Consider the following 24,071-nt stretch of genomic DNA (forward strand, 5'->3'; position numbering starts at 1 on the left):
CAGCTGGTTACTCCACATCCTCCTGGCACAGGGCTGATGCCTTTCCTAAGGGCCTCTTGGTGACACAGAGAAAGGGAGAGCAGTGTTGCAAGGATTGAGCAAACAAGCTGCCTGGGTTATGGGAAAGGAGTAGGTTAAGTGGCCACGGGGCCCTGACATTGAGGAGGGCGAGGATCCTGCCAAGTCTGAGCTTAGATCCCTGAAGAAGAAAAAGGAGAGGGCAGCATCGGATGGAAGCAGGACAGGGCCCCATGCAGAGACACAGAATACAAGAAATCTTGAAGCGGAGACAGGGGGCTGGGGGAGGGAAAGACAAGGGGCAGGGAGGCCTTGAAAGAGCCCAGATGGTAGAAATAGGGCGGGTGTGTATGTCAGGAGTGTGTAGAAGGGGAAGGGGAGTAGGATTTCGGAGTGGTTTGGAAAATGGGAGAGCAGAAAGGAAGAAATCAGCTTTGAGTTGAGAAGACAACATCTTGGAGTAGAATGGGGAGACAAGATGGGGGACTGAGGGTCAACAAAGAGCCCGGTAGCACAATAGTTAAAACACTCGGCTGCAACCCAAAAGGTCACGGTTCCAACCCACCAATTGCTCAGGGATAAAGTGCGTAGTTGGTTCCCATAGAGATGCCAGCCTTGGAAACCCAATAGAGAAGTCCTACTCCATTCTACAGAGGCCTGAGTTGGAATCAACTGGAAGGCATTGGGTTGGAGAAAGGACAACTGTTTAGAAAGGGATGAAGAGCCGTGCTGTGTGTGCACTATAACAAACAGAGGTTATGATGGGAAAACATGCCGAAGATGGGGAAGAGCGCACTGGAGGAATCAGGAGATGGTTCCAGAAGGTTAAGGAGGCCAAAGTATCCAATGGTCTGAGAAGAGGGCAGGGCTCTAGAGCCGGAGGGCTGTTTCAGTATAAGGGGCACGAAGCTCCAAAATGTGCTGAGAATGGGGGTGGGGGCCGTCAGGAGAGTCTGGCTAAAAGAGGAGCCAGCGGCGGAAGCGGTCGCTAGGAAGACGTGGAAAGCTCCGAAAGGCAAGAGAGAGAGAGAGAGAGAGGCATCCCCAGACCGGCGGGACCGGGAGCAGTCCCGGGGAGAGGGTCAAGGCCGGCCGGGCCGGCGGTCACCTTGATTGGGGCCATTGCTACCACGGCACAGCTGAATCTGCGGGTCCTGCCCGAGGCCCACGCTCCTCCTCCCGTTCGCCGTCCTGCTCCCACCGCTCCTGATGCTGCAGACTTGACGGCGGCCGCCCCACTGAGCACCAAGCCTGCTCGGTGGCCCAAAACGCGCAATTCTGCCAGCCCCATGCCCGGCCCCACGGATGCAACCGCTGGTGTCCCGGCCGGCCCACGCAAGAGGCGGGGCGCTGGTGGAGCGAACCACAGAGAAGACAGAGGGCTGGCCTTCAGCTGGCACGGCCCTCCCACCACGGCGCGCTCACGAGTCGCAGCACAGGGGGCCGAGCTTCCGGGACTAGGCGTATTTGCATACAGTCTGCGACGCAACGCCCACTGGGGCGGAGCTTTCGGCTGTCCCGCAGTCTATTTGCATACAAGGGCCTCGCTCCGTTCTCATGGGGAACGCCTGGTTTAGGGGTGGGGGCAGTGTTTCCGCCATTCACTGAGGACCAGGGCGGTGGAGGCTGGCCTGGCTCCTGTGCTGTAGGAAAACGCACGTTTATTCATATTCATCACGCTTCCCTGCACTGCGACTGCTTCCCATGTGACTTGCTCCCTAGGAGCCAGGGAGGCTGGACCCAGCCCAAACCACTAGTCTTGAGCCTCCCGGCTTCCTGTAGCGGCGCGTGACCCGACCAGGTCGTTCACGGTCTTGCGCCCGGGCGAGCACGAGCACTTCCAGCAAGTTCGCCACTTCCGGCCCTCCCGGCCTGCCAATGGGATAGAAGGAAGCCTCCGGAAGTGACGTACGCAATGTGGGCCGGCAGTTTTCCGGCTGCGGCCCAGCGGGAACGTGGAGTGCCGGTATGAAGCTGCTCACCCACAATCTACTGACCTCGCACGTACGGGGAGTGGGGCCCCGCGGCTTCCCACTGCGCCTCCAGGTACTTGCCGGGACCCCTCTCCCTGGCGGGGTGGGAAAACTGGAGTCCTGCCCCTAACTCCCCGACCCTCCCCGCAGGCTACCGAGGTCTGTATCAATACCGTGGAGTTCAACCCCGACTTCGTAGTGCGGATGATACCCAAGGTGGAGTGGGCGGCGCTTCTGGAAGCGGCCGATACCGTGAGCACCGCCCCTGTCCACCCGGGGAGGTCTCCCACTAGTCTTGGGACCGGGCTCCGGCCCTAGGGGGGAGGTTCGGGGATGCCCAGAGATGATCCAGGCTTCTTGTCCGCAGTTGCATCTGGCCGAAGTCCCCAAAGGGCCAATTGAGGGATATGAACGCGATGAGGATTTTCTCAGGAAGATGCACCACGTGCTGCTGGAGGTGAGACCCGGAGTGCCACCTGCTTCGCAGGCTACCCGCCCCCCCCCCCCCAAGCCACCAGTGCTCAACCCTGCCCCTTTCCCCCACAGGTGGACGTGTTGGAGGGCACCCTGCAGTGCCCAGAGTCTGGACGTATTTTCCCCATCAGCCGCGGGATCCCCAACATGCTGCTGAATGAGGAGGAAACTGAGAGTTGATTGTGCCGCGTCCCCTGTTTTCCTTTCCCAGAACAGCTGTAGATTTGCTTTTGTACGCGCTGTTAACTGGCTCTTGTCTTGTGCATCCTCAACCCACACGTGACCCACGGACACACCGACCACAGGGTTCTTGAGCTCGACAGTATATATATATTTTTCTCATTAAAGGTTTAAAACCAAAAGCGGTTTTCTTTGCAGCAAATATACATTAAAATAGAGTCTCTGTACAGCCAAAGGCTCTGGGCCCTGGCTTGCCCCATGGCCCTACGCCTCCCTGGCCAAACCCAAAAATAAATATAGTGTTATTGCTCTGCTGGGCATAGAGGCAGTGCCCTCCCCTCCCCCCAGGAGGTTGGTGGGAGTAGTGGGGGGCCCTGGCCACCCCAGGGGGTCCAGGGGCTGGAGCCTGCTTGGAGTTATTGCTTTAAGGGGGGGGGGGCAATAATGCCCAATGCAAATGATGAGAGGAGCGAAGGGGGTAGGGGCCTTTGCTTTCCAAGTTCCCCTCTGCTGGAGGGGGTCAGATTAAGCAGCAGCAAAAGCGTCACCCACTGGGAGACTTGAGCCTCCACCCCCTTCCCTCCCTGAGCTCAGGCTTCTGCCCCCCCTACACACACACCCTGCAGCCCCCTATGGCTTCCGTAAGGCCCCCTCCCTCCACGCTGGGGGCACATTATGGCTTGCAAGGGGCAGAACTGAATCCAGAGTGCCGGCAAACACATTCCCAGCTTCCGACACCCCCTGGGGAGGAGAGGGCCTGGGGCCTGCTCCCGGGGCTGATGGCATTGCCCTGGCCCTGCCAGCAGGCTGTGGCACTGCCCAGACCCCAGCTCTGCCCCCTTGGGGCTGACCCCATTGCTGGCGGGTCCTGCCAGCACCCCCACCTGTGCCCACCCCCTGCCTCAGTCCATCATGGCCTCGAGCATTTCCAAGAATAGCTTGTGCATGGGCACCTTGCCCTCCAGCTTGACTCCATAGAAGTGGGCCAGCACTTTGCCCGCTGTCTGACGGAGGAGTGGTAGTGTGAGCAGCAGCCTGCCCGCCCGCCGCCGCTCGGCACCCCCTCCAGGGCCTGCCCGGCCAGCTTCATACTCCAACAGGGCTTCATGCAGGGCTTCTCGCAGCTGCTCCACAGCCTCGGCATCCTCGATGTGCACAGAGTCTGCAGGGAGGGGGCAACTATTGACCTGGGTCATCTCCCAAAAGGGCACAGCCCCCATCTGTTTGGGGTAGATGCTCCTGCCATGAGCCACAACCCACCCTTTCTGTACCCCATCAACTCTGTCTCTGGTGCTCTCTTCACTGCCTTCCCCTGCACATAACAACCAATTCCTGGCCCTGCCCTTGACTTGCTGTGTGACCTTCAACAAGTTAATGATCTTCCCCAAGCCCCAACTGTCTTTACCTGCAAAAGAGACTGTGCCTTCACAGGTTAAGAAAGCCCATCAGTGCCCAGCCCAGACTCACCTGAGTTGGCAAGGGCCAGGGCCTTCAGCAGAACGTACTCTTCACGCTCAAGCCGCAGGGCTTGTAGTCTGCGCACCAGCTGCAACAGGGCGGCCCCCAGCTCCCCCAGGCCAGCAGCCCGCGCCCCTTCTTCATCCAGTACCAGGTCCTCAGCGAAGGCCAGCTCGTCTTGCAGTGGCAGGGAGCGCTGGGCTACACCCAGCACCAACACCTCCATCCACACACTCTGCAGCACAGACATCTGGTCAGACAGCGACAGCGACGAGAAGCCTGCAGGGCAGGGGAGCCAGCGTCACCGAGTCGGTGCCAGGGACCAAGTGTGGCCTGCCCCAGCTGTGGCACCTTGACCACCCAGCCCTTTACCTGGGATGCTCTTGGCCCAGCTGATGGTGACCACGATCTCTCGGTCAAAAAGGTCACAGAGAGTGGCCACTGCCGGGAGATGTCCATCAGGGCCCGCTGGGTCAGGCATGGCATATAGCTTCTCTGGCTCAACCACCAGTAAGTGAGACACCAGGGCATTCACTGGGGCTGCAGAGACAGTCAGGGACTCCTCAGGGACACTTGAACTCTCCAGTCCTAAAAGGCCTTTTAGGGTCAAGAATCTTCCCAAAGTCGCCTCTCTATGGCCTTCCTCGATGGCCACTGACCCTAGGCTCAGACCCCACCCTCCAGGGACAGGCATCTCAGGGAAAGCCAAGCTCAGAGTGTTAGGAAACCCTTCCTGCTCTTCCAACACGTCCCCCACCCCACCCCACCCCCGTGTCTATGACTGATACAGGAACATGTCTTCATCAATAGTTCTTGGAGAGATGAGTAAGGAGAGATGGAAGATGCCAGAAGCAGGAGCTGTGGTACTCTCTCACCTGTCTTCCGGGGACCTCCAGCTACTGCCAGGGGGCCAGCAGGGAAGGGTCCTGGGAAGGGCAGCGGGTCCACCTCTGGCCGGCGCTTGTACTTCTGTCTTCCACCTCGGACGCGGTCCAGACGTACCCCTTTAATAATAAGATAGGAGCATGTCCCTGGGGTTGCCTTTCAGAGTTCTCCTCCCAGCCCCCTTCCCCATCCAGCCCCCACAGGGCGCTCACCCTCTTTGAGCATGCCCACCCGCAGGCACTTGGTGAAGCGGCAGGCCTGGCAGGCCTTGCGTCTCCGCTTGGTGATCTCACATTCGTTGGAGGCCGGACAGCTGTACTCGATGCTCCCTGCCAGGAAGAGGCAGGGCTCCAGTGGCGGCCTCCTAGGACCCAGAGGGGGCCCCCGCTGACAGGAGAGCCCTGACTGGCCCCAGGCAATCACAGGTCTGGGGGTGTGGGGAGGAAAGGGAGAGTGGGAGCTCCGTGAGGGGGGAAAGCTTGCTGGGCTGGGGGCCTCTGCCTGCACCTCTGTCCCTAGCCATGTCTCTGGACCATTCAGCCCTCATCTGTTACCAGGGTCCCAGTGACTTACACATAGCTAAATTCGGTGGTCACATCTCAGTCCTCATCTTGGCCTAAAAGACACATCTAACATCACAGACCACTTCTGAGTCCTAGAAGCACTTTAACATGTTCCTCTGCTTCTAGACCACCACCCTCCTGATTTCCTCCCACCTCATTGTTCAGCTCTGTGATCTCTGTCCATCTGGCCTCCTTCCTTCAGAAAACCCCATCTCCAGTCACTCCCATGGTGACTGAAAGTCAGGGTCTTTACATTCTGTCCCTCTCTTGTCCAAACGTGCCTTGAACTCAACTCATCTCCAAATGGCTCCTAAAACATTGTGTGTCTAGAAAGCATCTCAAACTTAACATGTCCAAAGTGGAACTCCTGACCTGCTTCCTAAAGCCCGCAACTCCCATCCATCCATTGGCTCCTCAAGCCAGAAACAGGCAGCATCCTCCATGCCTCTTACAACCCGCAGCCAAGCCATCCACCAGTCCTGGTGGGCTTCACCTACACATATGGACAGGATCCGACCTTCCTCCCCATCCACAGCTTCCACCCTGAGGCACAGCCTCACCTCCTCTCAGTACAGCAGCCGAAGGCCTCTCACAGGCCCATCAGCCCCCCGATTCTTCTGAACCCTCCAACGACTTCCCTTCTCGAAATAAAAGCCAAGTGAACAAAATGGACTGCGAGGCCTACCTCCCATTTCCTACCACCTTTCCGCCTTCCTCTCACCCAGGCCCTGCCTCAGAGCATGCTGGCCCCTCTGCCTGAGTGACTCCTGATAACCACACACTCCTTGAATCCTTCAGGTCTGTGCTCAGGTGTCCCCTTGGGTAGCCTCCCCTTGCAAACCCTGTAAGAACAGCAGAGCCCACTCTCCTGCCCTCTACTCGGCATTATGGTTCCTCATCAGCTCTGAGCCCCATCTGACAATGTTACCTATTGTTTCTTTTCCGTCTTTCCAGTTTAGTGTCAGCTCCATGACGGTCAAGATTGTCTCTAGTGCTAGGAACAGGGGCTGGCCCAGGGCTGTCATTGTTGTCCACTGCCATCAAGTCAGCCCCAAATTCATGGTGACCCCAAGCTTAACAGAATGAAACCCTGCCTGGTCCTGCTCTGTCGCATGTTCAGCTGTGGACCAGGCTGTTGAGATCCAAAGGGTTTTCACTGGCTGATTGTTTGGAAGCAGATCACCAAGACTTTCTTCCTGGTGTGTCAGTCTCGAGGCACCACTGAAACTGTTCAGCATACGGGCCACAAGCACACTTCCCACGACAAATGAGTGGTAGCTGTGTAGGTGGTGAACAGGCTGCGAACTGAACCAGGTCTCCCGCATGGGAGGCAAGATTCCTACTATCAAACCACTGTCGTCTCCTGACTCATCGCTGTGGCTGTTGTTAAGGACTGTCAAGTCAATTCCAACTCACAGCGACCCTGTATAAGGTTTCCGAGGAGCGGCTCATGAGCTTGAACTGCCAACCTTGCGGTCCAGCACATTAACCTCACAGCACCACACCATCATAGGCACTCATAATTACTCGAAATGACTGGTGGCCCTCCTAGCTGATGGCCTACCACTAGGACCAAAACGAACACAGTCCACAGGCCAGTGGTCTGTTTCTCCTCACACTGCACTCTCTCCAAAGCCTATGTGGGCTTCCATGCGCAGCTCAAAACACCTCCTCAAGGAAGTCCTCCAGAGCCCGAGCCCCAGCCAGATCCCTCTGCCTTCTCTCTCCCTCCAGCACGCTATCTACCTCAGTAGTAATACAGCACCTTCTATTCTATTACAGTTTCCTATCTTGGCTGGAATATAAACTGCTTGAGGGCAGGGGCAATCTGACCTTGGTCCCAGGACAGTAGCCAGGGGAGGGGAGGAGCTCCAGAGGATGTCTGGGGTCTATCCAGACTAAACTACCACCTGTGTGACCCTGGGAACTTTCCAAACCTAGCCCCACAATTTCCCCATCTCCTAACGAGGTGGTGGTGGTGTACCACCGAGTCGGTCCCGACTCACAGCGACCCTGTAATAGTTTCTGAGGCTGTAAATCTTTATGGGAGCAGAAAGCCTCGGGACTGGTAGATTCAAACTGCTGACCTTGTGGTTAGCAGCCCTGCTCGGAACCCACTATGCTAATGTGAGAACTGGACGGGACAATACAGGTAGAAGATGTAACATGATGCACGGCACTGAAATGTCAGGAAATAGAGGATGCATTTTATAGCTAGTGTTCAATAAGCACTTGTCAACTGTGTGGACAGTGACCAAAGGGTCCCAGGGGGAGAAGGAAACACCTGGAGCTCAGTCTGTTGGCTTTCCTGATCCTCAGACAGAAAGACTACAGAGGGGGTTCACAGTGGGGACCTGGGCCAAGTCAAAACTTGCTGGAATGTCACAATCAGCTACAATCGTGAGGAGTCTGTCCGAAGTTCAGTTATTAGCAATAAAGAGAGACAGCAGTGTAAGGGCTTAACTCCAGAGCTAAACCAACTCACATTCAAATCCTGGTTCCACCATTTTCGACCTGTATGACTTGAACAATGTCCCCATCCCCAAGCCCTCAGAAAAGCACTTCTAAGCCTCAGTTTCCCAGTCCGTAAAGTATGAGCAGAATGCTGGTAGTTTATGGAGTTCCTGTGGAGGCGGAGACCATGGATGAAAAGATCATGGGGCCTAGCACACAGTAAGGACTCAAGAAAAGGTTTTAAGGGGGAAAAAAAAAATCCCAAAGTAATCAGTGGTTTAAGTAAGCACAGACAAGTGTGCACTTTCCAAGCAAGGATTACATCAGCATCTTGCTTCCGCACTCGGATTTTGATATATTTTCCTATGTGGGGAAAAATGCTGTGACTTTTAAAAGCAGTAATGCCTAAAATGTCTTTTTCTGGGTGGATAGTAAATATGTCATTCCCCTCCATCCCCCATCAAAACTTGGTGGGTGTTGGTGCTGTTTGGGGGAAATCAAAAGAAAAGGGGCATGTTCTATGCTGGCAAGAGATTGGCAACTGCCAGAAGCAAGAAGCAAGTAACCCAAGTCGAGGGACAGGCAGAGCCTGCAGTTTTAAGAACCCCTGTGGATGCAGATCAAGCAGGGATCCTTCATCCGTCATATCCCACATCCAATCCATCACCAAGTCCTGGTGGGCTTTATTTCACTTTTCAGGGAACGGGGGTTCCTGAAAGGTAAGAAGGCCGAAGAACACGAGATAGCCATCCTCAGGCAATACCATGAAGTCTGGGGGCTACTGCACCCACCAGCATGCACCAAGTGGCCGGCTCGAGGCCCAGGGGGGTAGAGAGCACAGGAGCGGGGTGGGGGCTCACCCTGGATGGTCCTCTTGAAGAAGGCTTTGCACGCCTCACAGGATGCCACACCATAGTGGTAACCGGATGCCACATCCCCACAGACCAGGCAGAGGCGCTTAGGCAGGGAGCTGAGCACCAGCTTCCCACCACCCTGCTCCCCAGGCCCGGCCCCCTCCCCATCCTCCTCCTCTTTATGGCCTGGGAGGCATCGGCTGGGAGCTGGACCAGGGGCCAGGGCCACTGGGGGCTCAGGCTCGGTCTCCGAGGAGCCCTTGGGGCTGTCCGGGCTGGCTGGCTCCGCCTTGATGTAGAGAGGCTCAATGCCCACCACCTGGCTGGACATGGCGCTGGTCACCTGCAGGGAGATACCCAGCATGTCCCAGGGAGGCACTGGGATGGGGGATGGGGAAGACAGACACCCTGCCACCGAGTTGCCCAACCCTGGGCCCAGGGCCAGGCTACCAGGCTCAGCAAGGGGGGAGAGGGGACAGAGTCCAAGAAAGGACTGCCCTAAAGAGGCCCCCACTGTTGCCATGGGAACAGAGTCTCCAGCACCTTCAGAGCCAGTAACTGACAGCCCGTCTCCTTTGGGGAGAGTGCTGGGAAACCCTATACTTGGGGTACCCTACTTGATAACCTTGGCCACCACCTTCAACCCCAGCTGGAACCCACCCCCCATCAGAAGCTAGATCCTTCCCAATTCTCTTCAGACATAGTCCCCCTCCCCTGGGTGTCCTCCATTCAAGATGAGGGTAACGGACACACTCACATTCCCCCTCCCCTGGGTGCTGAGGTGGTCCATGCTCACATGCAAATTCGCAGACACCCGTGCACACCCGTCTGCACACTCCTCCCCAAATGCCGGTGCACCCGTACACACAAACTCCAGCTTGGTGATCACACACGCTCTCGCTCTCCCACCGTGCCCCACACTTACACCCTGGCAGAGGCTCTAGTGAAAACATACCGGAGCCTTTCCCACCTGACACTCCACCTCCCTCCTGCCCAGCACCCTCAATCCCCGCTACGCCAGGCGCGCCTCCACCGCCCTGCGCCCGGTCTGCACGCACACTCACTCTTCACTCTTGCTGCCGCAGAGCCCTCCACCTCCCGGGCCACACTGACCGCCCCCCAAGCCGGCGCACACCTGCGGGAAGTTGCCTAAAGTTGCTGCGCCCGCGGGGGGCCTCTATCAGGTTATCAGGAAGTAAATGGGGAGGGCCAAAGAGGAGGAAGTTCTCCCCCGCCGGTGCTATGACCTTTGACCCACAGTGGAGGGTGGCCCGAGGCCCCTTCTAGCGCCCCCACGTGGTCCTCAAAGCCCCCGGCCCGACCTGGAACCTCCCCATCTTCCACTCCAGCTCACCCCTGGGACCTCGGCTGGTCCCAGGTACTGGTCTGGACCCTGTCCTGGGGCTAGATCTGAGGCCCCAGCCTGAGCGGGCCCGGAACCAGAGAGACAGGCCGGCCCACCAGGACCCCGACGCCGGACCTTGTCCGGAACCTAGCCCCTCCTGACTCTCAACAGGGTCGAGACCGAGACCCAGACGGGCCAGGACCCCCGCCCCCCGCCGCGCTCGCACATGGCCCCGCGCCCCGCCCGCCCCCGGCGGCGCTCCCCTCCGCCCCCGGACCTGGGGCTCCGGCTGGGCGGGCGGGCAGTCATGGGGGCCAAGCGGCCCAGAGCGCCGGGGTAAGCCGGAGTCCGCGGGCGGCCCGTCCTCCGCCGCCTCTTCGGGCCGCGCCGCTCCGCCGCGCCGCGTCCCCTCACTCGGCGGCGCCGCCGGCGGCTTGTAGGACACAAAAGGACATCGCGGCCGCTTCCTACTCCGCTTCCTCCAGCTGACAGCGGAGGCGGGGCCGCCGTGCGCATGCAAAGCAGGGGGCGGAGCCCGGCGCCCTATGCTAATCAGACAAATGGGGCGGGCAGCGTCTGCGTGCCTGGAAGACTTGGGGCGGAGCCAGCGGAGCCAGTGGGAAGGCCTTTAGATAGGTCCCACCCAGCCGCCTCGGAGTAACAGAGGCGCACCTGCATACGCGACAACCGAGGGGGCGGGGTCGGAGGAGTCGCGGAGCGGCGCAGGGAATAAGAACTGAGAGGGGGTGGGTCCAGGGGCGTGGTTACGTAACGGAGGAGGTGGGGCGCGCAGTGTGCGAGAGGAGTGGGTGAGGTAGCTCAGTGGCCGCAGCTGCGGAGTAGATAAAAAAATATATATGTAAATGAGAGGGCGGAACGTGCGGAGAGGCTGCGTATCTACATATGCATGAGGAGCAGAGCTTGGCTCACTCCAGCAAGAGTGGAGGCGGTGCTCCTTTCCGTTTTCCCCATTTCCAAGGTAATACCATCGGGGTACTGGACCCCAGACTCAATACCCCACAAGACTGCGGAAACAGAGGTGGAAGAAGCAGAACTAACACATGCAAGAAATCTTGGATTTCGAGTCCCTGGAATGCGAGGCCGCTAGGGCCCCGGACGACAAAGCTCAAGGTCACTGCGGTGACCGTCTGAAGGTCACGGGCGAAGGAGGGGCCCCTTGCGTCCGCCTCACGCGGGCAGCCACGCACTGACTCACGGACCATTCATAGACTCTTTTATTTCTCTCGGGCTCAGATTCCGCGCGCTCGGGGGTGGGCTTGGGTCTGGGGGCGAGACAGGGGCTGGAGTCCGGTGGCAGCTTGAGCCTGTGGCGGTGCTCTCAATGCTCTGAGACGTACAACATTCTCTTGTTTCGGCGCTTCTTGAGCCCGTCGATGTTACGCTGGAGCTCCTTGGTCAGAAAGTGGTCCCAGCCGATTCCCGACCTGTAGCCTAGAAGGAGGCAGGGTTCCGCTCAGGACAGTGAGCTGGGAATGGTCTCCGCTGCAGCAGGCGCTTCAAGTCCTCGGAGGAAATGGGTGATTTGTGGTGGGGTAGTGCTTTGTGCTCGGGTCTGTGTTGGTTTGGAGAACTCTCGAAAGCGCTAGGGTCAGTGCCGGTTTTGTTTTAAATGGGCTAATCTTAGACCGAAGCTCCAAATAGATGGAGGAAGTGGGCAGCCAGGAGGCCAGTGTTAGTGGAAGGCAAGTTTAGAGAAGGTGATGTAGGCTTGCTCTAAGGCAAGTGGAGATCTCTTGCACACCTCCCCACCGCCGGCCCACTCTAAACCAATGGTCAACCTCTCTACCCCTGGACCTTCCTGCCCAAAGGTTCCACGTAACATCTGGTGGCGGAAACTATACAAAGTAAAGTCTGTGGTCCTCATGGAGCAGGTGGAAACAAAGTCTCAGCTAGAGAGGGGCTGCACTAGGCACTAGGGTTGGTCCCAGACCCCACTGATCACCTTACTGGATACCCTGGTTCCGGATCCCTAACTTTTTGTATAGGGGCGCCTGGAATAGCAACCCTGTGTAAGGAATCCTAGGAGCAACTGGTTTGAACCTCCAACCTTTCTGTTCAAACCCACCAGTCGCTCCTAGGAAACCCTATGTTGTTAGGCCGCACGTCATCCTGGCTCATAAATTTAGAATTTCCTGTATAGAATTTCCTAGGAGCAACTGGTGAGCTTGAACCACCGACCTTGCAGCCCAATGCATTAACCCACAGAGCTACACCAGGACTCCCAGAAAACTGTCTCAAAGGCACTTTAACAAGTTCTGATTCATTAAAGGGGAAACCCCACCCCCACAATGACAGGCTCTGCAAAAACCTCTAGAATCTCTTGACAAAGATGGACAAGGGGAGGTGGGGAGACTCACTCTGGAGGGCCTTGGTGAGAATTTCCAGAGCTTCATTCTCCATGAGTTCAGTCAAGGGTAGTGGCAGCTGGGGAGGTGGTAAAATACTGAATGTCCCACCTGCTCCCTCAAGACCCACAATCACACTGCCTGCCTCTCCATCCTGCAAACCCCCACCCACTAAAACTCCCAGGCCCCCTAGGACCCTCCAACCCTGTTTTGCTGCTCTGCCCAGTAGGCAACATGAGGTGTCTGATTCGTGAGAGTAAATGATGACACGGAGGAAGACTTTTCTGGAAGAAGAGAGAAAAGAGGAAGCAGTCAGTCATATGGAGACGTGGATAGGCACGTGGGGGGAGGAGAAGGGCTCTTCAGAGACCAGCTGCCAGGTTCTACCTTATTAGGAGACAGTATGAAACAGGGTGATAATCCTGGACTTTAGAGCCCCACCCACCCACCTAGATTTACATTTTCACTGCCCCTCTGGGAGATCTTTCTCCCCTCAAATCGCTTCATCTGAAAAATGGGGTCATAACAGTATCCTCTTTAAATTTGTGACGTTTAAAGGTTATAATGCCCTGGAAGCCCCATACTTGGCACATAGCAAGTGCTCAATAAATTGGCAGTCATCATATGGTCACTTCCAATTCCCTGATAAATCATTTGGGGGTGGGAGTGGGAGGGAAGGAGGAAATTCCACTACATACAATGCCTAGCACATAGTTGTTGTTAAGTGCCATCGAGTCAGTTCCGACCCATAGCGACCCTGTATAGGGTTTCCGAGGAACAGCTGGTGAGCTTGAACCGCCAACCTTGCAGTTTGAACGGCTTTGCAGTCTGGCGCATTAACCCACAGCGCCACACCAAGAGCATCTGTCCTAGCCTTTGCACATTTGGGTGAGTGGTCTCCTACCCGCCTCCCAAAGTCAATTATCACACCTGCCCGGTAGGGGGCACTCCAGGAATGTCTGATTTAAAGCGTGATGTTAGAAACCTGGAGTCTATGGTCCTCCTCCCTCCCCCATCTTACAACAAAGAGAAGGCAAGACACCCACCCCACCCCACCCCACCCCACCCCCACCCCTGGCCAGCATCCTGCCTTGAGAGTCAACTGCCCACAGAGTCACTGACCAGGCCCGGTCCTGGAGTCATTGTTTCCCTCCAAAACGTTCTCCTGGGAGCCTCTATGATCCAGTTGCAGATTCAACAAGGTGTGTTCACCCGACTCCTGGTTTAAGCTGTGATCACCGGTCAGAGAAACGCGCCTTTCCTCGGCTATCCATTCAGGGGTATCCAAGTCAACGCCGGTCTCTGAGTATTCGGAGACATTGGACGGCGGCACCAACTGTGACTGGGACAGCGTGGCTGTGGTCCATAAATTTCGGACGTCGCTCTGCTGACGCGGCCTATCCAAGCTGAGGTGAGCCAAAGATTCAAGCGATTCCTACAGATTGCACACAAGGAAGGGAACCAAGGGTGGCAGGGAGTAAGACCCGGCTGCTAGTAGGGAGCCCGAGCCAGGCCAGGGCACCCGCTCCTATGGGGACGAGTGTAAAGTGTGGGGAGCCCCGGGTTCGAGCCAGATCTAGGATGAGTCTGGGAGATACTGGGGTGTGGGACTTGGGAATCCACCAGAAGAAAACCATCCCGCCCCGTCGCTACTGTTAGAATCCTCACTTCAGACGAGTTTTCCTCCATGGTTCTGCCCAACGGACCCAGGCGGCACAGCTCTCCCTAGGGCGAGGAGAGGGTCACGCTCCAGGAATGGGGAGGGGCAGGGTTTCCTTCTCAAACGGCATTGAGGTCTCGCGCTTAGAGGGAGGGCTCGTGCTCCCGCTTGCCACGCCTTAGCCTCGCCTACCCCCCCCCCCCCCCCCAAGTTTCTGTGCCCTAATTGGAGTGGCCTAGGTCAGGCCCTGGAGTCCTGGTGTGGTGCTATGGGTTAAATGCGCCGGACTGCAAGGTCGCTTTGAACCACAAGATCGGAGGTTCAAGCTCACCAGCCACTCCTCAGAAACCCTATACAGGGTTGCTATGAGTCGGTACCGACTCGAAGGCACATAACAACAACAACACAACAGGCCATGCATGCCCTACCAGATCGCACAGTACAAAGGGTGGGCCATGACCCACGTCAGTGCCCTAAGGGTCTCCGGGAGGGGTCTTCGCGAGACTGCAGAGACCCGACGCTAACGCCCACACCCTCTAGCGTCCCCGGAGCGCGCACGCCCTTAGCGGTGAACAAGGTTTTAATTTATTGATCCAGGCTTTGAGGCACAGTCGTGAGGTGTGAGTGGTAGGCCCCGCGGGGCGGAAATACAGAAAAGTCCTGGGGTCTGGAAATGGACGGGTGGAGGGTGGCGGGAGTTTGGTGATGGACAGGCAGCCCGCAGCCTTCTCCCCGAATGCAGGTCCCATTGAGAAATGCGCTCTTTGGCCAAACAAGCTGGTCATGCGGGGGTGGGGGAGGGAGGGGTAAGGAAGCACAGGGAGAAAGCCCTTAGGGAGGCCGACCGGCCGACCAGGATCCTGCCTACACGGGCTCGCCTTAGTCCCGGGGGCGCCCGGAACCCCGGGGTCGCGCGGGCTTCCTGGGGGCGTTGGGGCGGCGGCGGCCCTTGGAAGCCCCGGAGACTGCACACCCGCGCTCGCTCTGCGTGTCCGAGGACTCGTCGATGAAGGCCAGGTTCTCACTGGGGTAGTCCAGGGCGGAGGCTGTGGGCGGGGACGGCGGCTCCACCTTCTCTTGGGGCTCAGGGGGTCGAGGCTGGACAGCGGGCTGTTCGAAAGCAGGCGGCGGAGGCAGGAGCGACCGCTCCTTCTCGGGTGGCGGCGCCGTGGACCCGGCTCTTTGGGTCACCCGCGCCGTCACCGTACCGGTCCAGCTAGCAGCCTGCGCTGTGAGGCCGCCCATCTGCGCGGAGAGGAGAGGTGCCTTCCAGTGCGTGGGGCCAGGGTCCTAGGCGCCCTCCTTTTCGCCAATCAGCGACTGCCCCTCTATTTCTCCTGTTCCTCCTGCCTCAGCCCTTAACCGTCAGCATTGAAGCACCCCTTTCTCCCGGAGCTTTCTAAAAAGCCCTCATTTTATTTCAGCTCTCCGTCTCGTGCCCCAAAGGCCTTTGTGCTTCTGTCCCCACTCCTCGCTGGTCACTCCCAGTAGGGTTGCAAGATACAGGAGGCCCCGTTAAGCGCAAATTTCTGATAAGCAACAAATAAATTTCTAGTATAAATATATCCCATGCAACATTTAGGACATATTTATGCTAAAATAGTATTCCATATTTACCTGAAATGCATATTTAACTGGGCTTCCCGCCATAACTGGCAACCCTATCTGAGAGGGCAGACGTGACGGAGTCACACGCAAACCTGGCCGAGTTGACCTCTCTGTTTGCGGCCCCTCCAAGAGCCCACTCTCTGGAAGAGAGACAGACTGGTCAAGTAGCTGATGGGGCACCACCATGATGCTAACGTGCAGACCAGCATTGAGCTGGCTGCCTACCTCTGCTCGCGTGCGGCGGGACACCACTCGAAGCCAGTTTCCAATGGTGGTGAGCACCGAGGCGAAGTAGGCCAGGCCGAGCAGGATCCAGAACCACACCAGCGGCTGGTAGGCTGGAGTGTCCTGCTTGGGGTCGGCGCCTGGGAGACCACCAGGGAGGGTGGAAAGAAGTCGCTTATGTGACCTGGGTGTTACCTATGAGCAGCCAGGTAGGTCTCTGCCCTACTCTTTGAGAGAGCCATCCCTCTCCAGAGCAATGACGATGTTCTAGAGTGTGTGAGGGCTTATATGATGGCGAATGGGGCATAAACTGAAGACGCACACGGGCGAGATTCCAGTATGCATAGGAATGCAACATACAAGAAAGTGAGCAGGTGTGCAAGAATATGACTTCTGTGTGGGGTGCCCTTGGGTGCAGGCATGCAAGGGCGTAAATATTGCACACGTTACACAATGCACGAATGTGAGAGTTCCTTCTGTGAGTGGAAGAAGGTGTTGGAGCAATCACATAAAAAGTGCCACGTGGACTTTGGAGGGAGAGGTGAAGGCAAAGTGCCTTGGGTGGGTGGGGAAGCTCGCAGGGGAGGAAGGGTGGCCTCACCGGCCACATAGTCTCCAAAGCCCACTGTAGTGAGCGTCACTATGACGAAGTAGATGGCCTCCAGCTTGCTCCAGCCCTCCACATGGCAGAAGACGAACATGGGCGTGAGGACAAAGAGCAGGCAGCCGATCAATAGGAAGAGCACCGCGGACAGCACCCTCACCAGCTCTGGTGGCACGTGCCACTTCTGTGGGGAGGGGTGGTAGGCAAAAGCGAGGAGACACCAACACCCTCCACTCCCAGCACCACCCACTCCCCCCAGCCTGCGCTTCAGGTTCTTATGATCTAGGGGCGCGCTCATGTACCGGAAGGGATGTAGGGAAGGGTCTCTCGGAACTCAACGCAAAGGCGCACCCCCTTTGGAGTAGCTCACCAAAAAGATGGCTTCAATGTGGCCGATTCCGCGACGCAAGGAGGAGCCCAGGCGATCCCCAACCCCTGCCAGCAGGATGCCAAACAGTGGGATCCCCACCAACGCGTAAAAAATGCAGAAGAGGCGCCCTGCGTCAGTGCGCAGAGCTGCGTTGCCATAGCCTGGGCAGAGGAATGGCCAGACGTCTAGAGGCCACACCGCCTTGCCTTACATGTCCTCCCTCCCCCGCACCTCCTCCCTCAAGGAACCCCACCCCTGCCCCACGCCCCCTCCACATGTCCTGTCCCTCCCGAACCGATAGTGGTGATGATGGTGCCGGAGAAAAAGAAAGCGCTGCCCAAGTTCCAGACAGAGTAGTTGCTGTTACTGGTTGAGTTGGTTTCAGGGTCTGCACCCCCTCCCAGGGCATCAGCCACTTCCTGCAGGACAAGGTTCAAAAGGAAAATCCTCAATCCTCCCTCCTGTCCTGGCCACCGTCCTGCCCCTCCAGTCTCAAGGGTGGCTCTCTCCCCTTTCCCCTGTCCTTCCTGAAGACAGTCAGTTCCTTGGAGCAAAGATTGCAAATTCAGCGACCCCATCCACCTACAGCCAAGTCTGTTCAGCCCCCTCAGTGGTTTGCATTATCTGCCTCCTAATTTCAAGAAACAGACTTCCAGTTTCCTGGTGGTTAGAAGGGAGTCTAGGACCAGACTGCCTGGGTTCAAATCTTGGTGCCCTCATTGTGATCCTATCAAGATGGTTGATGATAACAGTACTCTTCTCATAGAATTTTTTGGAAGAGATAAAGTCCTTACAACAAGAGTGTTTGTTCAGTAAGTTTTGATGTAATGAAATGCCCTGAAATTTCCCACTTTCCACAGACCCCACCATTCCTTAACGTTCCAATTGGAAAGTTGAGTCCTTTACTTTAGACAATGAGGGTTTGGGACATTCTCTCTCACAAATATTTTTTCAAATACGGCATCAAATTTTAGAGGTTCCTATAGATACATCACCCCCACCCCACTGAAGTCCAAGCCAAACCCTGTCCCACACAGTAAGTACTCAATAAACATTGTTAAATGAATGGCATGTCCATGCATCTTTTCCTCCTGCCAGCCTGCAAACCTTTTAGGGACAGGCTCTGTGTTTTGATAGTGCCTGCCCTAGGAGATAGGAGGACACAGAATAATGAGGAGGGGGCTCCATGAAGCCCTCCTCAAGGAGTACAAAGCCAAGACATGAAGACATTGGGCTGTGGGTGGGATAATAAACTACCTCTTCATGCTGGCTATACCCCTCATTAGCAAGACCCATTCTAAATGAATCTTCCTAAAGAAACTGCTCAGAATCCACCATAGTTTCCTGCTAGGTATAGATAGAACAGAGTCCAAACTCCCTTGCCCAACATTCAATTATTATTCTTTTTTAAACTCTGGTCCAATCCCCTTTATTCCAGTCTTCTCTACTTTGACTTTCATTTGGAATCCCAAGTTATGGCAACCTTGCTCTCTGATTTTCTGAAATGATCCCATTTTCTGTAATAATCATTTAAAAAAAAAAACAAAGTCACAAAATGAAATGTCTGATTAAGTGATTTAATTTTTATTTTGCAACACTTTTCCAATAAATTAACTACTCCTTGGGAGTGGGAATCCTTTGTTGTCCTGTATGTTCTAATTTTTGTTTCAAATGACTAGGCAGCTGATAAAGCACTCAGAGCTGTCCAACCTCCATGCCTTGGCCCAGGTTGTTCCTCCTCCTGGGAGCCTCTTGTCCTCAACGACATCTCTCTAAACTCTCTCCATCTTATCTGGCACATTTCCAGTTCCAGCTCTCTCAAAGCCCTCTGGGAGAGCTCCTTCCTTATTCCCAGCACCCAGCCCAGAGGCTGGCACACAATAACACCCTATGGGTCCGTCCCCTTTCCTAGATGTGACAGCTTTCAGGACAGAGTTGCATTATTTCCATCCTGATATGGTGTAAAAGAGCTCTGATGGCACTGTAGAATAAGCACTGGGCTGCTAACCAAAAGGTCAGCAGTTCAAACCCATCAGTCACTTCTAGGGAGAAAGATGAGGCTTTCTGCTCCAATAAAAATGTATAGCCTAGGAAACCCTATATGGGGTTGTTATGAATCAGAATAGCTGTGAGTGAGTTTTTATGGTGGAAAGCATAGCACTAACACACAGTAGTTGCACATTTGCTGCATAAATGACTAAATCAAGGACTGAATCTCATGATAGAAACCTAAATCAGCTAGCTGCCGGACACACACTTCCAGAACCTGCTCCTTGCTTGTTTTTTTCTTTCTTATCCAGGAAGAAAGTCATTCTGCTGTGAAGAAAAATAGGTCAGGTTCCCTCCTCCCTCTGCTTTATGGTCTAGCCATACGCACTCACTATCCAGGGCTCACTCACACACTGGAAGGGTCAGAAACTGCCAGCTGCCTGTGTCTTGGCCCCACCCCACCCACATCTCTATCCCAGCTGGAGCTCTGAGCTCTCTCTACTAAAAACAGGCAAGGTAAGAGGGGAATCTAAATCGAAGTTGTTATTAAGTGCTGACGAGCCGGTTCCGACTCATGTGACCCTATGTAGGGTTTCCAAGATGCAGCTGGTGGATTTGAACTGTCAACCTTGTGGTTCACAGTTCAGTGCTTTTCCTACAGCACCACACCAGAATTCCAAAATTAAATTAAAAATTAAAGTTAAATTTTAAGAGCTTTCCCAAGTGACCCAAACCAAACCCACACTGCTCTCAAGCCAATTTTGACTCATAGTCCTGGTGTGGTACTTCAGGATAAGCACTGGACTGATAGCCACATGGTCAGTCGGTGGCTCAAACCCATAAGCCACGCCTCAGGAACCCTATACAGGGTCACTCTGTGTTCGAACTGACTCAATGGCACTTAACAATAACAGACCCCACCGGACGGACTGTCCCCATAGGGTTTCCAAGGTTGGACTCAGACTGACACACTTCTCTCCCCAAGAAACAGTTGGTGGATTTAAATCACCAACAGGCCAAGGGTTAACCACTGCACCAACACGGCTCCTTTCTCTGTGACCCAAAAACTCCATGGCCGGCCAGCCGATTCTGACTCATATATAACCCTGGGGTGGTGCTGTAGAGATGCACTAAGACTGCAAAGGTGGGTTTGACCCACAACATTGGCCACTCCTTGGAAACCCTATACAGATTTGAGTTGGAACCAATTCAATGAAATAACAACAGTATAGCGTACACTTGCCCCATAGGGCTTCCAAGGCTGTCAGCTTAAGGTTGGTGGGTTAGAACCATGGACCTGTTTGTTGGCAGCCGAACACATATCCCACTCAACTGGTAGGTTTGAACAGTCAACCTTTGGGCTAGCAGCCTGATGACCCACAGTACCATCAAGGCTCCTTTCTATATGACGCTGACTCAGAAATCCAAGAAAACACAGAGCTGAGCCCCTGACAATGTCCCAGAAGGCTGAACTCTCTTTAGCTACTGGCTGAGGTTCACCAGGAGTATCTCAGAGAAGTCTGAGGCTGCCCCATCCCTACCTCCCCACAGCAAGCATGTGTTCTGGAGGGAATGGAGTGTTTAATCTGGCATCCACAATGACATGTGCGGGCATTAGGGGATCCTGGAATCCTCTGGAACCACCCATACATGTTTACATGTGTACTTTTCTGGGGGTGGGGAGAGCATTCGCAGTATTCTCCTCAGGATGAGGCATCTGTGACTCCAAAAATGTGTTGGAACCACTGTAGGTTTGCCAAGTCTAGCAAATTAAACTATATCCTGGGACATATTTACACTACAAAAGTATTTGTTGTTTACTGAAATCCTAATGGAATTGGCCGCCTGGATTTGATCTTGCAACTGTAACCCTAAACCAGTGAGATTTGTGAAAAATGGAACACAACTTCTGGGCTACTATCATTCCTTCCGCTCACTGCTCATCACACACAGAAGGCTGACAGCATCGGTCAAGGAGAACCAATGACCATAGCTGCGATATTAAGAACACAGAGGCCTGGGCACCAATCTCTGAACCACCCCACCCAAGCTGCTCTCTGCACCCAGGGGCATCAATCTGGAGGCAGCACCCCAGTACAAGGCCCCCTGGCATGGATGACCCATGAAGAGGCTCTCGCCCACCCACGCACCTTGATGAAGTGCCCCAGCTCCTGGTTGCTCACACAGGGATGGGCCCTCAGGAACTTCTCTCGGACCTCCCCCAGCTCCCTCTGGGCCTGCTGTTCGTGGGGCTGCTCCAGGGCCTGGAACACCAGAGCACCCGACACCAAGTACAGTAGGACCAGCGCCAGCAGTGCTAACAGCGTGGTGCTGCGCATGACGCGGCCAGGGGCCAAGCCAGTACCACTGCCCGACTCGGGTGGCCGGGCAGGGTGCTCCTGGGGAACTGCGGTCACTGCGGGCAGAACCAGGGATTCAGGGATCAATAGCCTGGCCTGATAACCCCTGCCCCCTCCTCCTTCATCCCCTTGCCCCGATCCTACTTCCCAGGGATGCCCCTTCTCACATCCCTCTGGCTGGAAACTCGGTGGGTGCCAGAGTCCACCCAGCATTTACTGCACAGATTATCGCCGGCTCACGCCTTACCTCCACTGCCGGCTCTTAGGAATCCACTCCAGGGACTCGGGGAGTGAGAAGAGAAGAGGGCACAGGGAGGGGAAGGCAGGCGAATGGAAGGGAAACAGACTGAGCGTTCGAAGGAGGGTCAGGGGGATGCGGGGGACACGGAGGGAGCATAAAGAACCGGTATGTCCTGGCCGTTGGCCGTCGAGGTGGAGGCGGAGGGGGCGTGGAAGGGCGCGAAGACCAAGCTGACCGAGAGGCCGGTCCGCTTAGGGCGGAGTTCTTGGCTGCGGCGGCAGCAACAACTTCGCTGCTTCCCGCTGCCCTCCCGCCAGCCACTCCCAGCTCCGTGCGAGCTGCGCCAGGCCGGCCCCCCAGACCCCAGCGTCCCACCAGGCTTTCGAGGAACCCAGGGGCGGGTTCTGCCGAGGCACAGAGAGGGAGGGCGCCGGGTTCCCGGAAGGAGAGGGTGGGGGCGGGAAGGGCCGACCCGTGCAACGACCCCTGGACACCGCCAGCCCTCTGGACAGCGGGTGACAGTACCCACGCTCTGGACTCGTTCCGCCGCCCGCGGACACAAAGCCCCGCGTGCCCCGGCTCCGCCCTGCGGCTCCGCCCGCGCCGTCTCCTGGTTGTCCGCACGCCCTCCACCTGCACACGCCTGCACTCTCCCGGGCACCTCAAGACCCCATGGGGTGCGCTCATCGCGGAAGTCCACGCACACATATGTACACGCGCGCGCACACACACACACCAGCCCGCCGGCCACCGCAGAACGCCCGCTAGCCCCGACACGCGTCACCGCGCTCCCACAGTCTCCTGCGCGCCCACGTCGACGCCTCCAAGCGTGGCGGGCCGCGTGGCATGACTCCCCGCGGCGCCCCACGCGGAGGTGGGCGCCTCGATCGCCCACGCCCAGAACCCGGCTCGCCCGCCCCGCACTCACTGTCGGCCGCGCTGCGGATGCCGCTGCGGCCAGACTCCCGCGCTGCCTCGCCGGTACCCGCTGGGCAGCGGAGGCGGTGGCGGCAGGGGCGGAGCAGGCGGTCGCTGAGGCTGAGACCCCCCCTCCCGCTGCCGAGAGCCCCCTCCTCTCCTCTTAACCCCTCGCGTGCCGCGCCGCCCTAGCTGCTGCACCCTTTCTGCCGGCGCCGCCCCCACAACTCTGTACCTGCGGCCGCCAGCCCCCGGATCCCGCCCTGCACGGTGGAGCAGTTCACGGAGGAGTTGGAGAGGGTTCATCACAGGGTCGGGCCAGCGTCTCTGGCCTGAGTGAGCCTTGATGCTGCCCCGCAGCCTGGTCGGCTCCCGGCTGGACATCAGGCGGCCCACCTCTCCGCACCAGCGCTAGGCTGATCTCCGGGCGTCTCCTAGACCCATTACCGGATCAGGAAGGCGCCTCATCTCCTCATTCCTTCGGAAAGCCGCTCTTTGGGCTCAACACTCCATTGAGGATGGTCCTACAGAGGGGGGCCCCTCGCGGGACAAAGGGTGGAGGCCACCAAGGATTGGTCTGCGTGAGGGTTGGGACCTGGTTATGTGAAGTCCATGCTGCAGCATCCCCTGTCCCTCCTATGTCCCCAAGCTTTAGTGCTCAGCTCAGTGCCCAGGGGTCAGTCCCAGGGCCGGAGCTGTCCACCAAATCCCAGCATGGACTGGTGCCAGTGCTCCCTCCCCCACTACCTGCCCAGCTCCGCCCCCTGCTGGTCCTGGAATGCTACCTCTCCCAGAGTTCTCAGCTCACCCTGATCACTACCAGACCTCAGGTCTCCCGCTGTGTTTCAGCTGTGGGTTTGGGGGCTGACCACCCCTACCTCTGGAGCCTTTCCTCCATCTACAATAAAATGCTCTACAAACGTTAGTCATTTCCACTTCCACCACAACTGAGTCTCCGGTTGCCCTCTCTGGTGGCCCTTCAGGCCAGATGCCAGGATAGTCCCAAGTGAAGGGTTGCCAGGTAAGCTTGGTAGTAGGCTCTGGGAGCTAGGAGGAGTTGAGGCGGGCACTTTTGAGTAGGAGGAGCAGATCTGTGCTTGGCTGGTAGGCTGTGGGTGTTGAGAAGGGGCCCCCAGGGAGTGGGAGCACCCAGCCAGCATGGCCAGACCTCCCGACCTGGTAGAGATGTGAGCTCCTCAGTCACCTCAGGTGGTGTGTGTGTGTTCCTGATTGATTAGGGACAAGAGGCCTAACTTAGTAGTCAGAGATAGGGACCCAGGAAAGGGGAATGAAGGCTTCAGTGAGGAGGTGACATTGAAAACAAGTTTAGGAAAGAGTAGAAATTATCATGTGGGGAGGAGACTGCAGTGTGAGGGGGCTGGTTCTGGGCAGAGAGAACTTTCTAGAACAGTGGCCACCCTTCCCCCTCTGTCAGCAGGCTCTTCTTCACCCTGTCTACCAGCCTCAGTGGCCCGCTTCACAACCTGGAGTGTAATCAATCCGCCTTAGGTGACGGTGGGAAGCTG

General features: G+C 56.6%; 5 protein-coding genes across 5 annotated transcripts in view; 1 reads left to right on the forward strand and 4 right to left on the reverse strand.

Annotated features, from left to right (window-relative positions):
• Positions 1 to 1,309, reverse strand: part of PRDX5 (peroxiredoxin 5) — a 3,143-nt gene extending 1,834 nt beyond the window's left edge. The window contains exon 1 of the mRNA XM_006861089.1: positions 1,127 to 1,309. Within this exon, the coding sequence (XP_006861151.1) occupies positions 1,127 to 1,309 (183 nt within the window). The remainder of the gene's footprint in view (positions 1 to 1,126) is intronic.
• A 677-nt stretch (positions 1,310 to 1,986) lies between these two features.
• Positions 1,987 to 2,645, forward strand: TRMT112 (tRNA methyltransferase 11-2 homolog (S. cerevisiae)). The gene is made up of 4 exons (XM_006860978.1): positions 1,987 to 2,064; positions 2,142 to 2,243; positions 2,359 to 2,448; positions 2,538 to 2,645. The coding sequence occupies exons 1-4, from the start codon at positions 1,987 to 1,989 to the stop codon at positions 2,643 to 2,645; spliced, it is 378 nt and encodes a 125-aa protein (XP_006861040.1).
• Positions 2,646 to 2,775: 130 nt separating this feature from the next.
• On the reverse strand, positions 2,776 to 10,684 carry ESRRA (estrogen-related receptor alpha). Its single transcript, XM_006860979.1, has 7 exons — positions 10,482 to 10,684; positions 8,866 to 9,202; positions 5,201 to 5,317; positions 4,979 to 5,107; positions 4,476 to 4,643; positions 4,113 to 4,382; positions 2,776 to 3,807 (listed from the first exon to the last, which is right to left on the reverse strand). Exons 2-7 carry the CDS (start codon positions 9,188 to 9,190, stop codon positions 3,548 to 3,550), a joined length of 1,269 nt encoding a protein of 422 aa, XP_006861041.1. The 5' UTR covers positions 9,191 to 9,202; positions 10,482 to 10,684; the 3' UTR covers positions 2,776 to 3,547.
• LOC102828133 lies at positions 10,143 to 14,259 on the reverse strand. The gene is made up of 8 exons (XM_006861090.1): positions 14,239 to 14,259; positions 13,783 to 14,005; positions 12,775 to 12,854; positions 12,583 to 12,649; positions 11,551 to 11,656; positions 11,350 to 11,487; positions 10,848 to 10,940; positions 10,143 to 10,752 (listed from the first exon to the last, which is right to left on the reverse strand). The coding sequence occupies exons 1-8, from the start codon at positions 14,257 to 14,259 to the stop codon at positions 10,143 to 10,145; spliced, it is 1,338 nt and encodes a 445-aa protein (XP_006861152.1).
• An 835-nt stretch (positions 14,260 to 15,094) lies between these two features.
• On the reverse strand, positions 15,095 to 21,442 carry KCNK4 (potassium channel, subfamily K, member 4). The gene is given in 6 exon segments (XM_006860980.1): positions 15,095 to 15,475; positions 16,064 to 16,203; positions 16,665 to 16,851; positions 17,038 to 17,198; positions 17,333 to 17,456; positions 21,177 to 21,442. Coding segments are annotated over 6 exon segments (1,182 nt in total). The 5' UTR covers positions 21,366 to 21,442.
• Positions 21,443 to 24,071: the final 2,629 nt, after the last annotated feature.

This window comes from Chrysochloris asiatica, unplaced genomic scaffold (genome assembly GCF_000296735.1).
Source record: "Chrysochloris asiatica unplaced genomic scaffold, ChrAsi1.0 scaffold00040, whole genome shotgun sequence".
In the NCBI taxonomy this organism is placed as follows: Eukaryota; Metazoa; Chordata; class Mammalia; order Afrosoricida; family Chrysochloridae; genus Chrysochloris; species Chrysochloris asiatica.